The sequence below is a fragment of the Camellia sinensis genome, chromosome 14 (genome assembly GCF_055761805.1).
Source record: "Camellia sinensis isolate YWXY chromosome 14, ASM5576180v1, whole genome shotgun sequence".
Taxonomy (NCBI): Eukaryota; Viridiplantae; Streptophyta; class Magnoliopsida; order Ericales; family Theaceae; genus Camellia; species Camellia sinensis.
In genome coordinates this window covers 43,549,939-43,573,501 of record NC_138974.1, presented here as the reverse complement: position 1 = coordinate 43,573,501, position 23,563 = coordinate 43,549,939, and the positions used below count along the sequence as shown (strand labels likewise).

Here is a 23,563-nt window from a genome sequence, read left to right as displayed (position 1 = left end):
TATTTTGACTTGCTATAGGCCTCGAAATAGGTTCATACCAAGACTAAGGTGATGGTCTTTCATAGTTTTGATTACTAGTTTGACCATTAAAATGTCCATTAATTTGCATAGGTTGTTTATCTCTAGCCAATCTTTGCTGAGGGACATTTGAAATTTACTCCATGTGTTTTGTATTTGTTGGTTGGTATTCATTCGATCCAAAAAAGATGTTGTCTACGTTTCCATTGTGTTCATTAACTGCTGTCCCATGGCATCTACCAGGCCACCCCATAGATTCACTGGATGAGTAGATGGAACAGTGGATGGTCCAATTCCTTGGCCTCGTCTAATATTATGAACATGTGGTACTTGTTTCGCAGTACTGGTCAATTCGACCATAGGTTCTGATAAAATGGGTGTTTCCACAGGACGTGTTATCACACTATTCTCTGGATTAGGTATTTCTACCTCTCCTTTCACGCCTTCTTCCTTTCACGCCTTCTTCCAAGCGTTCATTTTCTCCTTGTCTCCTACGTCTAGCCATTTGAATTAGTCCCACCAGGCGTGCCAAAAATATATGTTGGCTTTTTTGGCTTTCGAAGGTTATTTTTGTAATTGTAAGCGTGCTAGAAAGAATCAATCAGTCCTTACAGAATGTTAATTGTCAACCAATTATCAGACGATTGTGTTTTAGTTCTTTCGGCCTTAATGAAAAGGACTTTTACTGGTGGCTTTGTTTAGGAGAATTAAGCAAACAATAGTTAAATGAAGAACAGTTGTAGTATTTCATTAAGCAAAATGAAAAACTTACAAAGATTTGAACCAGCCTCGTAGAGGTTTACAGCAACAAGCTACCTGAAAACTACTCCTATGAACGAAATACAGTGCAGGAATTTGAAGTACAGAAATGTAAAGAACAAGAAATGTAAAAACTGGAAAAGAAATAAAGTAGAATAAAACTAGTTTTTTGGATCTGATTCTGGACTTTTTTTGGGGCCTTCTCTGCTATTTATACTTCTCAAGGATAACCATCGAACTACATTTCTAACCGTCGAAACGCTCCTCCATGATCGCTGATCATGCTGCCTTATAGTTAGCTCCACTACTCCAATACCTGCAGTTAGGCTTCCCTTCTGATTTTGAATTTAAATGTGAGTAACCGTTGAAGCCACATCACTTTACATCTCTTTGCTGATCCAATACTACGCAGATCTTATGAAAACCAATACTAACTGTCACGTGGACGATCACGATCGAAGGTTTGAATTGTCTTCCCGTACTGCCCTCAACCTACCACGTGTTGCACTGTGATTGACTTTATACAAAATATATAGCCAACAGTTACACATATGAATTTGCGTCACACCACAAAAGCGAATGTAACGAATAGTGTTTACCACCTCAACCATTACGTAACACTGCTTTTTGAAACCTTGGCAAAGTAACGTTTCAAAAAGCAGTTGTAGTTACGAGGTGTAAAGGTCGTAACATAATGGATGCAGTAACCAGAACTGTAAATTTTTAATTTTTTTCACATAATTTGAAAAAAAATTGCCGATACGTATATATATATATATATATATTAAAATTCACATTTATTAGGGTTTAAAATAGATTTTGATCAATTTTTGTTAAATTTTAAGTATGATCCAATATATTTCATATTTTTAAATCACTATAAAATGAGTTTTTTACATTTTATTTCAATAGTTAATGATTTTAAGAATTATTAATTTTAAATGTCTATAAAATTATTTTTGACCAAAACTGAACTAACTTAAATAAAAAAAAAAATTTACAATTATTAAACGAAATGATTATAAAAAAAATTTGTGTCATAAACAAAAAATATTTTTGAGCTAATAATTTTTTTTAAATAACATTTTTTTGAACAGCACTTTACAGCTAACTAAATTAAATTATTTACAATTAAGTATTAAATAAAATTATTATAAAAATAAAAATTGTGCTATAAGCAAAAATTATTTTTGAGCTACTGATTTTTTTTTTTTAAGTATTTTTTAGACAGCACACCATAGTAACAAAATAAAAATATTTATAAATATTAAATGAAATGATTATAAAAATAAATGCAACCATTGTTTATATATATATATATATATATATATTACATGCTAATGAAATGAAATAAAAATTAAAAAATAAATTACAAAGAAAAAAAATTCATGCAAAGTTTTTTTTTTTTTGTTTAGATCACTTGAGTGTTCGTTCTTTTTGTTATAAGTTTTGTTTTTGTTTTTTTTTAAAAGAAACTATTTAAAATATTATAACAGTGTGTAACAGGTCATTACGGTACCGTTACGGCCGTTACGTAATACTAAAACAACTGTTACACATGTAAATTTTCATCACACCATAAAAATGGGTGTAACGAGTAGTGCTTACCACTGCTACCATATAGAAGTATGTGGGAAAATTTACCATATTGGTTGAGTAGGATGATCAGAAATATTCGGTAACTCTCAGATAACTTGTAATTACAAATATGGTGAATTGATTCTTACCTGTTCATGTGATCAATCAGGGCACTTCAATATTTAAGTCAATAATTGAGGGGTAATTGCAGATAGAATTCTCAATATGAGCGCAAGTATAAGCATTAATTGTTGTGTTCCTTGGTTGATGAAGCTCAATTCCTCTTACAGCAATGTTAAGTATCATGAAAAAAATTTTATTAAAATAATTATGAAAACTTTATAATCCATAGAATAAAACACCACATATTAATCAAGGTAATTCAAGGATCATAAATTTTTCATGATCACTTTCATGAAAAAAAATTTATGATCCCTAACTTTTCCCTTCCTCTTATATCAGATGTCTTTATCGTATAGAGTTTGTACAATCATCAGGCATGTTGCTTCACTTAACGCGGAGTTGTATCCTTGATCTTATGTCTTTTTAAGAAGTGATAAGTATTATCTTAGTTTTTATGAACTTACTCTTGATTTGGTTAACTTCATATCAAGATTTATTATCTGAACTCCATGTGTAATCGGACACTTAACTGAATATTTATCTAAACACGGAACTACACATCTTATTCAATAATATTCTTTCATACTCACCGAGTACCAAAACCATATAAAATTACCGTCCACAGGAAAAGGATGGCACAAAGTAAAATGTGGAGTGGAATCCATGTCCTCAAATTAATTACTACTTTATATCTATTACATGTGAGGAGCTTATTAAATTAATTATTAGTATTGGTGGGAGGTTGACCACATTCATAACCATTATCAGTTGGGGATGAGTGTCCAAATTGGCACAAACTAGTGTAGTGTCCTTGAAAAGGTTGAAAAGGACTAACTTGTACTTCTATTTAGCAGGCTTCATCCATTGAACCCTAATTAACAACCCTAACACATATAATACAGAAATGTTACATATATACCAAAAAAAAAATCTTGAAAAATATAAAAAATTTGAATAACTTTGTGCTGTGACTATAGACAAAGATATATATATATTTATATAGATATAGATACAATGAACTAGGAACATATAAACAAAAACAAGAATAAGTCAACAAATAAAATGATTGAAAATGATGTTTCTAAATAAATCCTTTCATTTTCTAATACAATGCTTACGTTAAACAAAAGTTGACATTTGAGAAGCAAAAACAAAAATACCGTGAATCTTGCTTAGAGGGGCGATTCAATTACAAATAATAGTCAAAAATCAATATTTTACAAATGCAACATAAAATAAAAAGAAATGAAGAATATATGATGACAAAATAGTAGTTGAGAAAAAAAATAATAATAATTGAGAGGTAAGTATTTTATTTATAAAAAATATTACAATGACACTTACAATAGATTTTAAAAATGAAAATAAAAAAATGTTTATCTATTTTATATGGTAGATGCACATGAAAAGATATGTAATGATTTTCTTTCTTAAAAATTAACACAAAATAATCATTTGTTAATAAATTTTGTTCTTATATAGACTTTTTCATATATGTTGTCCTTGATTATTCATTATTAAACTATACTAAAATCATAAGTTACAGCCCGTTTTTTTTTTTTTCCTCTTCTTAAACAATGATTTAATCATGATTAACTTCGCAAAATTATAATTAAGTCACCATTGAAATGTATTATTAATTTCTACAAAATCTATCTACTTTTCTATCTAAAAGCTTGAAGACTCAATCTCAGTATATTTATGGATCCTTAAATCATAGTTTTTGCAAAATGAATCATAAAAGGAAAGTGCTTTTGAATTTCAATCTACATAAATCCATCTTTGAATCTTGAATCAACTAAAAGAAGAAAAAAAAAATGTAAAAGAGAGATAGAATTACCTATACATATAATTTTTTTATAAATAACTAAACCAAAATAATAATAAGAATAAGAATAAGAATAATCTGTGCCAGTAATAAAATTTACTTTATTTTCTTACATTTTCCCTTCACAAATCTAAGATATGAAGTCAATCCTAAACCATTTTATTGTGCCAATAATAATCTGTTTCTAAATTTTTTTTTCTCAAAACACTTATAATTACGGGTATATTTAATCTCAAAGTAACCATGAAATTATTTAAAAATCTCAAAGTGTAATAATTTTAAAGTGTTTTTTTACTAGGTAGGCTACCATTTTTGGACTTGAGCTGCGAATGAGTGTTATTAGCGCACAATAGCTCAGGTCCAAAACCAAGCCCAAACTTGCCACAGCCGGATCGTATCAGCGATCCAGATTATTGAACTTTTTTTCTTCGAGTATCCGAATCAGATTATTGAACTTTTTTTCTTCGAGTATCCGAATAGTTTGTGGCAGGGGCATGGGTCGGTTGTGGTTACGGAACTTTTAATTTGTCATTCGTCCATTAGATTGGTAGATTAGAGAAAATTAATCTGTATCCGTCCGTCATTTCGACGGATATGGATTGAACGGATTGGCGGCTTGGCGGATGGATGCGAATCGGTTTAGCGATTTAAGATTTTATAAATTTTCAACATAATTCAACTTGTGCACTTTCTCAAAAAAAAAAAAAAAAAAAATTATAGTCAATGTCTTAAAAAACTATTACAATCACTGCATGCCTTATCTAAAAAAAGAAAGTTTGAAACTTTAGAATATCACAATCCCTGCATAGTTCATCCACATATAGGGATGGCAATTTGAAACCGGCCCGACGGGGATCCCCGATCCCGACCCCGATTTAAGCGGGTTTTCCCCGAAAAATATCCCCGCGGGGACGGGGATGGTATTTAAAACTTAATCCCCGAACAGATTCGGGCCGGGGACAGGGATCAATTCTCCAACCCCGGCCCCGGCCCCGGCCCGACTAATCCCCGACTGTCCCCGCTGAGTAATTATAATATATATATATATATATTATTTGTTTAGGGTTACTATATATATTATAATATATATATGTATTATATTATTTGTTTAGGTGCTCTCTCTCACTCAAATCACACTCTCAGCCTCTCTCCCTCTCTCTCTCCTCTGTGTAGATTGAAGATCAATGGTGTTCCCTCCGATCTCACCGATGGTGTTGGCAGCAGCTTCCCCGCCCCGCGCCGATCTCCCTCCCTCCCACGACGACCTCCGTCCGACGCCGATCTCCCTCCCTCCCACGCCGACCTCCCTCCTTCCGACCTCACTGCTCCACGCCCCGATCTCTCTCCCTTCCTCCGATCTTACGCCGATCTCTCTCCCTCCCTCCGATCTGCCTCACACCAACTCTCTGCCTCCCTCAGATCGCCCTCCATTTCGTCGCTTCTACCGCCTCATCCATCAAAGCTCGGATCTGATGAAGATCAAGATGAAGAAAATTATGTGTTATGTATTTTATTTTTTATTTTTATTTTTTACATAGCTCAGATTAGATCTGCCTTTCATCCAAAAATAAATAAAAAAAAGGCAGATTTTTTTATTTTTATTTTTTATGCAGATCTGTTGATGAAGTTCTTGTTGTTGTCAACATGTTGATGAGTGTGTGTGCTCAGATCAGATCTGATGGATGCTTATGAAGTTGTTTTTTTTTTTTTTTTAAATTTTAGCCGGGGAATTATCGGGGTCGGGGAAACCCGATCTCCGTTGGGGTCGGGGGCGGGGGTGGTAATAGGCTCCCCGTCGGGGATCAAGGCCGGGGACGGGGAAATTCCTACCATCGGGGATCGGGGACGGGGAGTGTGATCCCTGGCCCTGCCCCGCCCCGTTGCCATTCCTATCCACATATTACAATTACAGCATGATTCATCCACATAAAGTATTACAATCTGTGGTTCTTAAAATATAATAACAATTCAAACTACCAAAATCATGAACAGGACAGTAATAGAGATTGTATGTCTCTGTATTGTTACATCTATATATGTTTTTGAAAACAAAAACCAATCAGCATATATCATATTTTCTATTTATTATTTTTTATAGTCAAATTTAAAAACTAAAAAAATATAGATAAATAATATGTTTATTTTTTTTAATTCAAAAAATATATTTAAATTAAAAACTTTTTTTCAACAGAATATTTAAATTCTTTTTTAATTGAAAATATAAATAAAACATTTAAACAAATTGAAAACATAAAGTCTTATAAATTATTAGGGTGCTCGCAATTTGGCGGTTCGGTTGTGACGAAAGGAATCTCAAATCCGTTATCCGTCCGCCAAATTGGCAGATTAGAGAAAATCAATCCGCAATCGTCCGCTCGTCATCACACATCCGTCCAAAACGCGACAGATCGATTTAATTCGATTGATTTTGACAGATCGATATATCCGTTAGAGCATCTCCAATGGTTGTTGCTATTTTGCTATTGCTATTGCTATAATTTGGCAATGAATAGTGTTATTTTGCCAAATTATAGCAATGATGCTCCAATGGTCATTTGCTATATTTGGCAAATCTCAACCAACTTTCCTCCAAGTTTGTAGGTGTTGTTTGGATATAGGTTTTTTGTGATTTTATTTTTGTTTATTTTTTATCTTTTGTGACATTTTTTTACCTGTTTGTTACAAAAATTATATATTTATATTATTCCCAACTAGACAAATATAAAAAATTAAAAAAAATGAAAAATTGGGGAAAAAAAATTGTTTGATTAACTCACCCCACCAAAAAACATATCACTACATATTTAATAAATTTTTTTAACTACACATAAAAAATAAACAATCACCAATTACCCACCAACAACCAACCAAATTAAAAATTAAATGACATTACTAAATTAAAAAACAAACAATCACCAATTATCGCGTAATTATTCATCAGGAGGCATGGGGAAATAATAATTTGGGCTGCTGACATTTGAGGACCACTTGGCAAAAATCTCATTTTTTCGCATTGTGTAATATGCTTTTGTCTGAGGGTCCAAAAGAGAAATGTCCGTAGTCATTATCTCATGTTCTTCTTTTCTGATCTCAAGTTCTTTCATTTCCTGCAGTGCTTGAATCATTTTTTCTTCTCTTTCATCTTTTTTCTTTTCCTTCTCAGCAAGTGTTGGTTAAATGTCTCCAATTGTATGCTCATTTTTTGGACTTCAGCTTCAACCACTTGATTTCTCCGAAATAATTCTTTTGAAGATTTCCTACCCATCGGCCTTTTACCCCTTGTAGAGACACTGCCCTCACCAACAGTTGGATTGTTACCAACACTTGAACTGGTGTCATCTTCAAGAGAAATGGAGTTATCCATAGGGGAATCGGGGGTTGAATTAGGGGAAAGCGGTGTATGTATTCTTGACTTCACCGTGTTCGTAGGAGTTACATCTTGCCACCTAATATTGTTTTGCAAGATTGGCCAACAATGTTCAAAAAGAAAATGTTTGTTTTCATCTTGATGGTATAACAGTTTTGCTTGAAGCATCTATATCAATAAAATATTAAATTAATTAATCAGGTAATTTTTATATAAGACAAAATAAAAAAACTAACATAATAAATGGAAATGAAATCTTACTATATCAACTTGTGATGCCCCACTTGGATGTAGATTTTCGACTTGCGCTAGACACCCACGAAATTTGTTACAACATTTCATGATTACACCCCATCGAGATGAAATAGACACTTGTGTTCTTGAGTAATCATTCTGCAATGAACAATAATTTTCAAAAATTCTTCCCCAAAAATGAGCATGAGATTGTGAATTCCGAACAATTGGGTCTTCAGTAATGTGACACCAAGCTCTACAAATTGCCACATCTTCTTGCGTGGTAAATGATTTTCCTCTCTTTATTTTTGATGAACCTTCCATAGTGATTGTGTGAAAAAACAAAGAAGAAAAATAAAATTCAGATGACCGTTTGGGGTGAAGTTTGGTGTGAAATAAAATTTAGATACAAAATTTAGATAAAGAGAAGAAAAGAGAAAAATGAAGTTTGGTGTGAAATAAAATTCAGATAAAGAGAAGAGAAAAGAAAAATGAAATTTAAAATGTTTGGTGTGAAATAAAATTGAGATTAAGAGTTTTTATTTATAGAAATACAAAATATGACCGTTTGTAAAAAATACCCGTTAATTTATAGTTGTTGTTTCAAAAAAAAAAAAAAAGAGCCGTTGTTCAAACCCATGTGCCTTCCTTTCACAAAATAGCACCGTTGGATTATATAATCCAACGGCTCATCCATCTATCTATCTAGAACAATCCGTATCTATCTATCTATGACACCAAGCTCTCTCTCTCTGTCTGTTTCCTCTTCATTGCCCTCACCCACCGATCATCATCTCTCTCTCTTCTTTTCTCATCTCCTCTCCTCAAATCTTCCAAATCAAACCCTAACCAAGTCGATCTCTCTTCACTGATCTTGGTCTCCATTGATGAAGCCGATCTCTCTTCCTTGATCTCGATCTCGCTCCACTGATCTCGATCTCCATCAACGAAGCCGATCTCTCTCCACTAATCTCGGTCTCCATCGATGAAGCCGATCTCTCTCCACCTCTCTCGGTCTCCACTTCTCTCTCTAAATCATCTGTATCTATATACAATCATATACACATATATACGTATACGTATCTATATCTATATACGTATGTATCGTATATCTCTGTTTCTCCTTTAATCATACAATTGAGCTGTGATTGGAGCTTTTTGCTTACTGGTAATACCACTCAGTTATCTTTCTCTTCATTGTTCAAGTTCATCAAATGCTTTCATGTTTATACACACACATAGATACATGTGTTTGTGCTTATCTGCAATGTTTTATGTGCCTTTTTTGCTATGTACCGATGCTTTGTTGATTATAAATCATTGATGGTTTGATTCTATTTGCAAATTTTATTTTTTTGATGCTGGTTTATTTGCTAAATCACTTCGGCTCCAATCAGATTTCTATCTAATATATCGGATCAAGTCTCCGAATGAATTAATCAGTTTTTTTTTTTTCTGGAATCTGTTTGATGAATCTGTAAATTTTTTGGATTTGGATTTGTTTGAATCTATTTGATGAATCTGTGAATATGTAATTTTTTTGGATTTGTTTTTTTTTCTGTGAATCTGTTTGATGAATCAAATTGAGAAACATATAATATTTTTTTTTTTCTGTGAATCTGTTTGATGAATTGGTTGAGTTAGCATGAAGGGAGGGAAGGAGGGAGGGAAGAAAGGAGGGAGTGAGGGAAGGAAACCGTTGGTTTTGCCTGAGTTGGCATGAATGGCAGCTGCCAAAGCTGGTGTCAAATTTGACACAAACTTTGGCATTTCTCAAATTTGACAGCTGCTATGTTTTGTCATTGGAGCATCAAAATTTAATGACAGCTGCTATATATAGCAATGGCAGCTCCAATGGCAAACCATTGGAGATGCTCTTACCCACCCATAATTTGTGGTCGATCCGGCCGGGTAGACAAACTAAAACAGTTGTCAGATCCAGGTCAGAAATTATTCATAATGAGAAGTTATTCCATACCCCTAGGGTATGAGTTAGGTCAAATCATGAGCTTCTACAACTGATTTAGAAGTTAAGACTTATAAGACAAGTTTCTCTCCGTATCTCATTTATCTCATTTAGACCGACATTAATGATTCGAACTATCTATTTTGTAGGCCTCACAATAAAAGTCATTTATAAAAAATTAACTTCATTGGACAATTATAAAAAACAAATCACATTTTATTTTATAAAATAAATAGATTAAATTTGATCATATTTATTATTTATTTTATAAAACAAAATATGATTTTTTTATATTTATAATTTTTTGATGAAATTAATTTTTTTATGTGAGTAACCTTTATTGTAGAACCTACAAGACAAATATTTGGAGAATTGACCAGTAAATCCCGTTTTGTAGACTTGTAATTCATAAAGTTCTAAATGTTTTTTTAGTGACTAAATGATCCTTTAAACTATTTGTTGACTGTTTTGCCATTGTTAATACAGTTAGGGGACAGGTAACGTGGTTATGTATGAGGAAGATGGTAGGGTGCTTGTATATCACGTTGTTCGAAAAGCACACTAATAACGTTTTAAAGTTTGGTTGTTTGTAACATACGCAGTGTGGGACGTTAATTCCTTACTAATTATTTTTTGGCTCGTGACGTGAAGACATGCAGTAATTCAATCAAATTGGGTATGTCACGTTGGAGTACCACATGTCACGTTTAGGAAAAGTACACTAAGGAGTTTTTATGTATAGGAAAAGTGATAGGATGTTTGTGTGTCACGTTGTTTGAAAAGCGCACTAGGAACTTTTTAGAGTTCAGTTGTTTTTAACACACGCAGTGTGAGACGTGAATTCCTTACTTCTAATTTTTTTTGGCGCGTGACGTGAAGACACGCAGTAATTCAATCAGATTGGGTCTGCCACATTAAAATGTCACATGTTACATTTAAGAAAAGTTTACTAAGGAGTTTTTAATTTTTTTAGAGTGCCACAACATACCCGTCACATTGTCACATTTGAAAAAAGCATACTAAGAAGTTTTTTTATTTATTTTTGGAGTGTCACATTATACCTACCGCATTGTCACACTTGCAAAAAGTACACTAAGGATGAGTAAAATTTTAGAGTGTCACATCATAAATGCCACGTTGTCCCATTGTTGGAGTATCATATTAACACTTGTCACATTGGAGTATCACAACATATCTGTCGCACATTCCAAAAATAAATAAATAAACTTTCCTAATTAACTAGTGAGGATATATCTATCTAATCAATACTCATCCACGTTTAAAAAATGAGTTATTGGTCACACATTGCACCTAAAGAGATTAGACAATGTGGCGGGTATTTTAGAGTGTCACCAATGCCAATATATTGAAAAAAAAGGGTCTCAACTTATTTTTATAAAGAGATTAGAGGAAAGTTTATCCCTTTCGTATTAGGTGATGAGCAACAGCAGGGAACGTGTTATATTTTGATTGGTCAGTGACATGGCACGGTCGCACCGAATAATTTTCCCTACATAATTGAGTTCGGTCTCCATTTTCTATCTCTCTCTCACTCTCTCTCTCTATCTCTGCTATCCGATTTGGGCCTCATCTCATATCCATGGCTACTCAAGGTCAGGTCATCACCTGCAAAGGTACTCATCTCTCTCTCTCTCTCTCTCTCTCTCTCTACAATGCATAGATTTATATACGTATGTATGTATGTATGTATATTAGTTTTCAACTTCTTCCCTTACGAAATCTGAAGTTGAACTGGTTGTGATGTGTTTGGTTGCAATGGAATCGAAAAGCTGCGATTGCTTGGGAAGCGAACAAGCCGTTGTCGATCGAAGACGTTCAGGTGGCTCCGCCGCAAGCCGGCGAAGTTCGAATCCAGATCCTGTTCACTGCTCTCTGCCATACTGATGCTTATACTTGGAGCGGAAAGGTATATATATATATATATATTTACTATAGCTCAGAAGAACTATGTGAATTGTCCTAATTTAACTTACTATGCCTTGGATTTATACATAAAACAATTTGTATACTCTTGTCTGTCTGTTGAGTGTGATCTAACTGGTGGTTTTGGTATATATTTAGGGCATTATTTGATTATGAAATTTGGAATTTGAAGTTTTTAAATAAATAAATAAATAAAAATGTTATTGGTATGATTCTCCAGGGAAGAGTATTTCTTAATAGAACAATTGGATTGTAATTTGTTGTAATTTTGGGACATTTTCTTGAGGGGATTACGATTTCCTTTGTTTTTTCCATTTGGCTTTGTAGTTAGAGTTTGTTTTGTAACAGTGTCCCGGTAGGACTTGCACGGAGTTAGGCTGAAGGAATGCTGTGGACTTAACTAGATATTAGTGGTTGATGCTTATCTTCTTGGCGTTTTGAATGAGATAATGGGAAGGAAGGGAGCGGGATAAGGAATTGATAGTTTGACACCTGCATTTTATTTCATCACTACCATTACTTCTTTGGTTTCATTAATTGTATCTTGGAAGCTTCAGGCATTTTATGGCTTTCAGGTTGTGGTTTTTATGTTTATTATTTCTATTAAGGTTCAGATTTCTATAATATTCATTATTGTCTTGTGATTTGAGTTGGAAAATAAATATTGCAGGATCCTGAAGGTCTTTTTCCATGTATTCTTGGTCATGAAGCTGCTGGGTACGTATTCTTGTGTATTTCTGTCAGTTTATTAAAAATTGTGGTGTCTTTGATGCTGGAAGATGAGAGTATGGTTGAAATGTTCTGATAACAGGATTGTAGAGAGTGTTGGCGAAGGTGTAACTGAAGTTAAGCCTGGAGACCATGTCATACCTTGTTACCAGGCAGAATGTAGGGAATGCAAGTTTTGCAAATCAGGGAAGACAAATTTATGTGGCAAAGTTAGGGCTGCCACTGGAGTTGGAGTCATGATGACTGACCGTAAGAGTCGTTTCTCCGTCAATGGAACTCCCATTTATCATTTCATGGGAACTTCGACATTTAGTCAGTACACTGTTGTCCATGATGTTAGTGTTGCAAAGATTGATCTAAATGCCCCGTTGGAGAAAGTGTGCCTTCTTGGTTGTGGTGTTCCCACTGGTAAGCAACTCTTTTGCTTCCAAATATAAATGGTTTTACACTCTAGTGGTTAATCTTCTTACTAGCTGATAAAGTGTATTCATAATAAGTTTTACCTTCCCACAAATCCTATGTGCTTGGTTTCAGTTCTACCTGCTTGCTGAGATTTGAATCCAATGGTATAATGCATTTTTTGCATATGCTACTGAAATGTGTGTGCTACTGAGGTGTCTTGCTGAGAGAGTCTATGGTGTTCTGTTGTTTTCAAATTGCTCAGAGCTCATTGTACCATTTACTTTTTCAGAATGAAATCACGGGATTGTTGCTAAGATATCCAATATTTTGCACTCTTTTGAAAATGTAGGATAATTTTGTGATGGTGGCCTATCAAATATTATATGCCGCAGCTACTGTTAATGACATGATAGCGGTTTATGGTTTCTTAATTTAAATTACTATTATTTGTAATCTAATATTCAATTATCTAATTGAATGTATTATATATTTGTTGTCTCTTAGGTCTTGGAGCAGTTTGGAACACAGCAAAAGTAGAACCAGGTTCCATTGTTGCTGTTTTTGGCCTTGGGACTGTTGGCCTTGCAGTGAGTTTTTGAACCATCAGGCCATATTTTCTTGTGCTGACTGCCATACTTGTATGACATAAATAATTAGAGTATTACTTGATAGGTGGCAGAGGGCGCGAAATCAGCTGGTGCTTCGCGAATTATTGGTGTCGATATTGACAGCAACAAGTTTGATATAGGTATAGCTTCACATCCATCCCCCCATGTTATGGGGTGGTCCAATACGTTGTCTTTATTCTCTCATTGAACAATTATTTTGTTGCACTCAAGAATTATTGGTGTCAATATTGATATTGACAGCAAAAAGTTTGATATAGGTATAGCTTCACATCCATCCCCACATGTTTTTTGATGGCGTATAGTTAAAGTTCTGGGGTGGTCCAAAATAGATATTTTCTCTCATTGAACAATTACTTTATTGCAGTTAACTAAGACTAAACCACAGTGTCTTATGTGTTACCCTTTGACTATATGTATTTTGTTCTCGAGGGGCCCTATTTCTAAAAGCACTGGCAATGCATGGCCTCACGTGTATAATATCAACTCATATTGGTGGACTTCATGATTCAGTTGATTTCCTTGTATGAAATTTTATGCAATTAATGCCTATCAAGAAAAAAAGGAAAGGCACTTAATCAAAACATTGGTTTGTTTTATTGAGGATTCATTTTGCTAATATCTTAGTACTGCACATATTGTTTAACTTGGTATTAGGAATTATTGCACATACAACCTAACCTATTGTACCACACTAAGTTTATTTGTTAATATTTTCAATGTTTTTATTTTATCTGAGTCAGACAAATAGAAATCAATCGCACGAGATATGTTATATATGTGATTTCTGAATCTATTTTCCCGTGATAAAAAAATTCTTGCTACCTCCACGTAAATCGGTGGAAAGGGTGGTGTCAGCTAAATATGGTAGTTCTTGAGATTTTCTAGTTTCGAGGTGGGGATGGGGGAAAGTTTTGGCTTATAAGTGGTGTGGTTTTCATGCAGTGGAGAGAGCCTTTCCTTCTGTATTTCTCCTGACTTCTGATAAAGATGTTTGCTTAGCAGATAATGTCTCAGGTGCAGATATTTTTTTATTTTTTTGAGATGGTGGGTTGATAATGAATGTGCAAGATTGGAAAGTGGAACGGTTGATTAATCTTCTCAATATGTTGTACGGGATTAGAAGTGTTGGGGAGCAATATACTTTGGGGTGAGTTGAAGATAAGAAAAGGAGGTTTGATTTAAAGTCTTATTATGGGGCTTTTGTGGTTAATATGAGGACTTTTCCTTGGAATGACATTTAAGAAGTTGGGGCTCCATCCAAGGTGACCTTTTTCTTTGGAATGCAGTCTATGAGGATATTCTTATGATTGCCAATCTTATTAGGAGGTTACGGATTATTTTAATTTCTCTCTCATTTGACTTTATGCATTGTAATGTTGCTGGGGTTTTGTAGGGGCTGATTTTGGCTTTGTTTGGAATGGAGTGGGTTTTCCATAGAGATGTAGTAGGGATCATGCTTGGATGATGGCAGAAGGGTGTGGAAGCGTATGCAGGAGATGACATTTGGCTCCTCTGTGTTTGCTGTGGCTTTTATGGAGGGAGGTAAAAATGAGGGTGTTTCAACGTGCAAAAAAACCTGTGTGGGATTCCGAGTTTTTTTTTTTTTGTGTGTGTGTGTGTGTGACTATTTTGTTTAGTTGATTGAGTGGGCAAGTTATTTCTAACCTTGATCAATTTTGTAGATTTTGTGAATTCTCTTTGCTTGTGTAAGAATTTAGCAGTTTTTCCTTTGCTGTTTTCTTTTTTTTTTTGGGTTTGTTTTTTTGTTGTCTTTTATATGTATATGTCTACAATTATCAAAGTTTAACCTATTCTAAACATGGGCAGCATCCCCTTTATTCTTATATTTACAACTTGCTTTACCTATTGTCATACAAAGGGGCCAGGTATTGTTACGTGAACCTACTTGTCAGCTTTATGTGGGGTTGCAGACTTCAAATGCCATCATGATTCATGAGTATAAATACTAAATCAACCCTTGCCATTGTTAAGAGTGATTGGTCTGTACACCCAGTTGTACTAATTTTTTCATCACCTTAGACCAATAACCAAAGACCTGGTATGGATCAACCAAACAGTGAACAATCATATCAAGGAGTATGATAATTTATGTTATTTGTTTGGAGGGGTAATGGTCGAACACGAGTTCATCTGACTAACACTTTTATTTTTTTGGGGTGGAAATTATAATTTGCAGCAAAGAATTTCGGGGTCACTGAATTCGTAAATCCAAAGGACCATGACAAACCAATACAGCAGGTTATTGTTGATCTTACAGATGGTGGTGTTGACTATAGTTTTGAGTGCATTGGGAATGTCTCTGTAATGAGAGCTGCTTTGGAGTGCTGTCACAAGGTAAGGTGTCCAGAATTGGTGAGTGAAATTGTAATTTCATATTGCTGCAGAATTATCATTAAACACATCTGCATTCTTAAAAAAAACTTCAGGGATGGGGTACCTCTGTTATTGTGGGTGTTGCTGCTTCCGGTCAAGAGATATCCACTCGGCCTTTCCAGTTGGTGACTGGCCGTGTTTGGAAAGGAACAGCATTTGGTGGTTTCAAGAGCCGTTCACAAGTGCCTTGGCTTGTGGAAAAGTACATGAAGAAGGTAAATTCATGATTCCGTGTGTACAAGGTCCTTTTTGTGTTTATGCCATTTACTGAAATATTTTTGTTTTGCTTTTGAAACAGGAAATTAAGGTTGACGAATACATCACCCACAATTTGACCCTTGCCGAGATTAACAAAGCATTTGATTTGATGCACGAAAGGGGTTGTCTCCGCTGCGTGCTGAAGATGCACACATGAGATGATCACTCCAGTCATATCATCGTTAATAATATATCGTTTTCCCTTCTCTTCTATCGTTCTTTTCTTTCTTCGTTTTTTCTTTTTTCTTTTTTTTTTTTTTTTTTTGACTGGGAAATTTCACTTGCATGCCTTCTATAAGCATAGTTGGGGACTGTTTGTGTTCAGTTGCTACATTACATCCTTTAAAAGGAGTTTGTGCTATGGGTGCTATTTCAAATTTAACTATAGCTACTTGGATTCTGGGCATGTTGGAAAGATTTTGTTTGGTTGCCAAGAAATTGAATAGCATCCTGCGAATTGTAGATTGATAGCCGCTCTAAGTTCTTGAACTCCACGCACCAAATTGTTGTTTTAGTTGTGAAGTCATAAAGCCATGGACGAACTCTAAGCTATCTCGCACAAATTCATGCATGATTGTATTCATTAACGTGATCAGATATGGTTCTCAACGCGTGGTTATAAGCTTTTGTAGACAATTGTTCTAGATTTAGCAAATTTCATTCAGACACCACTCTCTTGCCCTTTTTTATATGCATTTATTGTAGATTTAGAACAAAGTAATTTTTTTTTTCTGAATTTTCCAAAAAATAAAATTATTTATGAAAATAACTCACTTCTGAAATTATTTATCAAACTAACTTCTTTTTTGAACATGTGATTTCATCTTGAAATGGCAACTTCAACTTACAGTTTCATGTTGACATGTCTCCCTCAGTTATTGTTGATATGTAATGAGGTGTCATGAGGGGTCAACATGACGTAAAGAAATCGCATGTTGAAGATGCGATTTTGAAATCGCATCTTAAAAACCTGATTTTGTAGTGAAATTAGATTTTGAAGTTGCAATTTCATTGACAGATTTAAAGAACTTGTGGAAAAAGTTTTGAGCATTATACATAACTTTGTTCATAATCACATAAAATTTGATTAATTATGTTGCAAATAATATTCAATTATACATAAATTTTTCTTCTTCTAAATACAAAATTTTAGGTATCCAATGTACATAGTTGAAAGTATCCTCTTATATTTAGGCAAAATATACAATAAATAGTATTTTCAACAATCAAACAAACCACAATTGCCAGGTTGAAAGCAGTAAATTTGATAAATTGTAACATTTTGCCAAAAATGTAAGGCCAATTGACACTTGTGCACTACCTATTCCTCTTTTCTGGACAACATATTTACTTTTTTTCATGTTGAGCACTAGGAATAGGTACAAATGAAAGTTGTGATGCCTGGTTTAACAATCAATTATTAGCAAAGCAAGTGATTGAATCAAAAATCAATAATGTTTGCATGAACGGAAAAGAAAAGAGTACCTGAAAGCGATTAGAGGATTGTTTGTGTTTGATCTTAGATTGCAAGGCCTTTTGAAGATCGAAATCAAAGGTGGGATTGCAAGGCCGGTATGGAGGAAAACGATGATGGAGTTAATTCGGTTCACCGTGAGAAGCTGAAGATAGATTTCAAATAGGGATTAGGGATTTGAGACTTGGGCAATTGAAATCGTATGTTCAACGTGCAACTTCAAAATCACATCTTGAACATGCGATTTTAAAATCGCATTTTAAAGATGTGGCCTTGTTTGGTTTGTGTTTTTCAAAAAATTTTGGAAAAAATTCTCTACAAATAAGTTTTCAAAAGTAATCAAACCAAACAAATTTTTCCAAAATTTTTTTCCAAAACTTGTTTGGTTTACAAATTTTCCAAACAAATCTCTCTCTCATACACATCAAATCAATCACTTTTTCCAAACTTTCTCTCAAAATAATTTTTCAAAACATCTTTTAAAAAAAAACCAAACCAAACAAATTTTCATACTTTTTATCTCAAAACATGTTTCTCAAATACAAACCAAACAAGGTTTTTTTATGCCATGTCAGCAATATCTAAGGGAGACATGTTAGTACGAAATCGCAAGTTGAAGTTGTGATTTCACAAAACCGGTTAGTCTGCTAATTACTTTCAAGTGGATTATTTTCATAAATAGTTTCATTTTTTAAAATATTCAGGAAAAAAAAAACTCGTAAACTGATGCCATCTGAAGAAATTCTGTGAGAATGATTGAAAAGATTAAAAAATGATTAGTTAAGAAACTATGTTGTCTCTTGAATAGTACATAACCAAGGAAGATGCAACCATCCATTCATTTTTCCATTTGTTCATATTCCAGAAAGAACTGCTGATATGCCACTTGTAATGAACTCGAGATTCAAAATACCAACTGAATTTTGAAACAAGAAAGATGATTCAAACTTCTGGCAGTTTACAGTTCAAACAACACGGCAACAAAGCTCACATCCATAAACAGAATTTGATCCACCCCCTCTCAGCATCTCTTTCTGTGTATCCTCCTCTTACAGGGTTTAAATAGAATTTGATATGATTTAAACTCAGTACAAGAACTAACAGGCCTCTGTCGCTGCCCTATCTGTTATCTCTGTTATCTATTGTTTGATATGCAATAGATATACTTGTGCGTACACATACAACTCGTAAAACTCATTTAAGAATAACCTTTGGAGTCGAAGTCCCTGTCTCAATCAAGCAAATTTACTCGCCATGGAGTCTTGGGGGAGTCCACTTTCCAGCTCTGAAATCTTTGTAAAAGCTGGAGCTCTTTGAAACAATATAAAATACTGCAGCATAGAAATTAAGGTAGAATTTCTGAATTAAATAAAACAGAACTATCTTAAATAGCAAAGATCTTTGCATGTTATGTAGTTTTGTGATGAAACTGCCATGTACCTGGGATTCCAGGGATAACAAAGTCCAGTTCTTTCAAAACATCATACAGAGTTCTCTTTTCATTGACTTTGACCCATTTAGAAGGACCCCTGCCTGAGGAAAATCATATGAAGTTGATGCACTACAGCTTTCAGCAACTTAAAATGCCAAATATTCAAGAATGCAATCAAAATGATTTTTAGTTTGAACTAAAAATCAGGGATAAAAGGATGACAAAAAGAAAAATCATGGCCTGAAACTCACTGGATGTGCTGAATATAAAGCAAAATGACGAAAAGAAAAGCATGAAGCAAACCCCAAGTAGTCAAATAAGGGTTTGGTAACTTGACTATTAATTTTAATGCATTCTTATTTTCTCCCAACAATCTGCACATTCTTATGTAATTACACAAGGAAATTAAATAATATTTCTGTCCAACTAAATTATCTTTCCGTGAAATTTCAATTGTTTTTTCCAACTGATTTTGAAGAAGGGCAGCTCCGCAATTCAAGATCAAGGGCTGTGCCAAAGTCAACCCCTAGTAACTTAAAGGCAGATGCATCAATGTTGGCTTCTTATTCACTGAATATATTTAATTGTAACCAGAAAGCTTTTTAGTGTCCAATATAGCAAGAACAATAATACTAGTCAACAAAACACTAGTTACAAAAAAAGGTAAGGACGGAAAAATCACATCATGTGAACTCTAAAGACATACTACCTGCTGAGGTGCCATGATCTAAACTATCTCCTTCTGCATGTTTCACATTGTCCCCTAAGCTTTCAAGATGTGAACCAGCAGTCCCCTCTAAGAGAGAGCGAAGAATTTCCTTCTTTGATAAACAAACTTCAGAGCCAGCCTGATGAATAGGGTTTTAAGAAATTAAAAGAGTAGTACTGAAAAGATGGACTCATTGAACTACGGAATGTAATTTAACAGTAGAACTTAGAAGTAAAACATTTCAGGGAGCAAGGATGCTAATAAGAAGACATCCAATGTCACGAAAGAAACTCTCTTGGAACCGCCTATTTCTGGAAGAGATTGTAAAAAATAGGGGTGCAACTCGGGCAGGTTCGGTCGGGTTGAAAGGTTATCCAAGCCCAGTCCAAGTTGTGCTGAGATCTGTCCAGGCCTGCGCCAAGCCCGAATTGTAACCCAAGGTTGCATACCCCAACCCGACCCGAGTTAAGCTGAGTTGCCCGAATTGTAAATTAATTTCAAAATTTTTTTTTTTTTTTTTCTTCTTCAACTACATTATTAAATTATTAAACTTGGACTCTATTTACATTTTTTTTATATAGAAAATTATTAATACCACCAAAACAAATAATTTATATAATATAAAAGAGATGACGCTATAGTAGTCTTTATAATTTATGAGTGAAAATAAAAAAAATAAGATTTTATGCTATTTGTATATATAATATATATTCAATGTGATTTAATAATCTAAATTACTTTAATATCATATAATGGCTAATAATATATATATACACATATTTAATATTTTTATATATTTATATATGTATAATTCGGGTTTCGAGTTGTTCGGATTATTTAATATCTTTGCTCAAGTCCGTCCAAATTTAATTCGGACTTCTAAATATTCGTTCAAACCCGTACCAAATTTGAAAATATTTTGTCCAAGCCCTAAAAAAAATCGGGTTGGATTCGAGTTGTTCCGGTTGAGCCCGCCCAAATTGCACCCCTAGTAAAAACACAACAAAAATTGTAAAAATAAATGTAATATATGAAGGCCTACCTCATAATAAAGTTCAACAGCATCTCGAGTGTAATTGTTTTCTTTATCCCAAGGCAACGGTGGAGCACTTTCTAAAAACATGTTCGGAAGCTAAGGAGCTCACAAAGTGATTATAAAGTTAATGATCTAAGGACATAGCAAACCAGGGCATTACAAGAACATGATCCATGCAAACATCAAATTTAAGGTATACAAATATTAAAAAATACACATCCATTGACCCAAACACACAACACAAGTGTGTATAACAAAGGATATCATATCAAGGTGTTCTGAAAACATGTCAGTCTCACAGAAGTCCTCAATAATGTCACTGGTCATAATTTCTGCGTATAGAATAAGAACAGGCCAATGAAGAATATTATCTTTATCTAATATGGGCTTTTTTGATCCAGTGAGTTCTTGAAAACTAGCCTTCCCAATTTTCAAATTTCTACCTTCAATAGCAGAAACAATGGCCTGCATGTTGCAACAGGAAAACGACATAAGCCTTCAGGATAGCATAGATTTTCTTCTACATCATATCACAATATCAGACCTTTGCTTCTGCCACAGCCTTGGAAATTTGAGCCTCATGGCGTTCATCTTCTGACTTCTGTGAGTCAATTTGTCTGTCTAGCTTCCTTAGTTCCTCGTTATCTGGGGACTGCTGAAGTCCTTTTTCACAATATTGTTTTGCTTCAGACAACAGATTCAGAGACAATGATGCTTTCACAGCTCTATAAAGTGCCTGACCAAAATGCATATTGCTTAAGAACATTGACAACACAGCTGCAAAAGGAAGTGGAAGTGGACATGGAAAATCTTCTTATATAAAAAAAAACAACACAAGGCTAATAACATGAGCATGAAGCTAACAACCTTGATATTTGTTGGACAGAGCTTAATTGCCTCCTCGGCATCCACAAGGGCACGTCTATAATTCCCCATCAGTAGATTAACATGGGCTCTATTTGAAAAGAGAATGGAGTTTTCAGAATCACTTAAAACATTCTGATTTATTGCCCTGGTGTAACAATCAATAGCATCCGAATAGTGTTTTTTACCCATCTTGACATACTTGTTGCCTTTCTCCTGTGAAGGCAATGGAAGAGTAATGAAGAGCAAAAGATGTGAACAAAATAATGTAAAGAAAGGTTGAAAATTATACAGTCTCAACAGTCACTAAAACTATGATAAGGCCCATGCTCAATAAATCAGAATGTTTATAATTAATAGAATAAGGCAGTATAGTTGATTGTAAAGAAGCACTCCACAAGTAATTTCTGCCTATCGAATACTAAGACCATTGTTTATAATTAATAGTACTAAGAAAATTTTCTTGAGCTCCAACAAGCTATAATTGGAAGATGCCAACATAGAACAATAGGAATTGCATTCATATGCAAAGTGCCCGGTACTTTTTCAATTCTTTATTTTTGTGTGTGTAATGAATGCAATATCCAAAAATTTCCATGCATAGCGTGAAGATGCAAGTACATTATTGCACCAAATAATTTTTCTCCTAGAATACTCAAAAAAATTGGAATGCCCCGCGAAATGTCTCTTTTTGGACTACAGTGTATTATAATTACCAGTTTTAGCAACTATACAGCTAAATTACTGTAAAAAATTATTGCATTTGCATGCAACTAGTACAGAGCTAAATTATTAGAGCTAAAAAAGGCTGAAATCAATCTTCATGAAAGCAGTCAAATCATTCACAGCATATGAATTAGTATTAAATCAGTTATATATATATATATATATATATATATATATATGCATCAAAGGAAGCAAATTTAGAACCCTAGATCGGAACTAGTACAAGAATAGAACGCAGACAGAGAGAGAGAGAGAGAGAGAGAGAGAGAGACCTTGAGTTCAATAGCTGTAGATTCCTTAAGGGCGGCTATGGCCTGAAGGTCGGCTACCTCGGTTTCGGTCAAAGGTTCTGAACCTTTGTCCATCCATAGAGCCATTGCTGCTTTGATTTTGCTTCGCTTTGCTATTCACAGACAGAGAGAGAGAGAGAGAGAGAGAGAGAGAGAGAGAATCAACAGAGTTTCCCGAGTCGAAACGAAGAAGAAACAAGAGAGAAGCAACAACACCACTACGAGCAGTCTCGCTCGATCGCGTCAAGTCTGGGGCCATGTTTCTACAAGCGTGGCGTCATGGACTAGGCCCATATCTGATTATTGTTTCTTAACGGGCTTACGGCACAAATAGTATGCTATGTATTATCCAATGGATTTTATTATATTTCATTATCATTTTTTTTTAATGTGAATTCACACGATAAATACTATGTATATATTATCTTCTTATTTATTTATTTATTTATTTTCAAAAATAAAATTGAAAGAGTAAAATTTAGATTTCTCATCACATTATTCTTATAAGATGAACAGATCTGATTATTTACCACAAGGCTCAGATACAAATATTTACAAGATGATTCAGCTCATATGAAGAACTGGAGAGAAACCCTATCTTCCTTTTATAGTCAGGCAGTGTGATTACCTCTCATCGTCTGATCCAACCAAAGCAACACCTTCCAAAGGCATATCCCATAAATCTCAGAGGGCAAAAACCCGACTTGTTCTGATACTGGTTTGGGCTAGAGCGGCTGAAAAAACAAACAGAATTTTGGGTGGATCTCAGGCATCGGCAAATGGACTCTCTATCTCCATCATCA

At 34.2% G+C, this 23,563-nt stretch overlaps 2 protein-coding genes and 1 long non-coding RNA gene across 3 annotated transcripts; 1 reads left to right on the top strand and 2 right to left on the bottom strand.

Annotated features, from left to right (window-relative positions):
* The first annotated feature begins 11,224 nt into the window (after positions 1 to 11,224).
* On the top strand, positions 11,225 to 16,695 carry HOT5 (GroES-like zinc-binding dehydrogenase family protein). Its single transcript, XM_028260633.2, has 9 exons — positions 11,225 to 11,507; positions 11,664 to 11,800; positions 12,488 to 12,534; positions 12,629 to 12,954; positions 13,453 to 13,535; positions 13,621 to 13,696; positions 15,775 to 15,932; positions 16,025 to 16,186; positions 16,270 to 16,695. Exons 1-9 carry the CDS (start codon positions 11,474 to 11,476, stop codon positions 16,384 to 16,386), a joined length of 1,140 nt encoding a protein of 379 aa, XP_028116434.2. The 5' UTR covers positions 11,225 to 11,473; the 3' UTR covers positions 16,387 to 16,695.
* A 602-nt stretch (positions 16,696 to 17,297) lies between these two features.
* LOC114314615 (uncharacterized) lies at positions 17,298 to 17,850 on the bottom strand. Its single transcript, XR_003647517.2, has 2 exons — positions 17,715 to 17,850; positions 17,298 to 17,630 (listed from the first exon to the last, which is right to left on the bottom strand). It is a non-coding gene; the product is annotated as an uncharacterized LOC114314615 (long non-coding RNA).
* A 774-nt stretch (positions 17,851 to 18,624) lies between these two features.
* Positions 18,625 to 23,081, bottom strand: TPR2 (Tetratricopeptide repeat (TPR)-like superfamily protein). Its single transcript, XM_028260631.2, has 8 exons — positions 22,743 to 23,081; positions 21,748 to 21,960; positions 21,425 to 21,616; positions 21,145 to 21,345; positions 20,887 to 20,967; positions 19,845 to 19,983; positions 19,144 to 19,236; positions 18,625 to 19,034 (listed from the first exon to the last, which is right to left on the bottom strand). The coding sequence occupies exons 1-8, from the start codon at positions 22,845 to 22,847 to the stop codon at positions 18,949 to 18,951; spliced, it is 1,110 nt and encodes a 369-aa protein (XP_028116432.2). The 5' UTR covers positions 22,848 to 23,081; the 3' UTR covers positions 18,625 to 18,948.
* Positions 23,082 to 23,563: the final 482 nt, after the last annotated feature.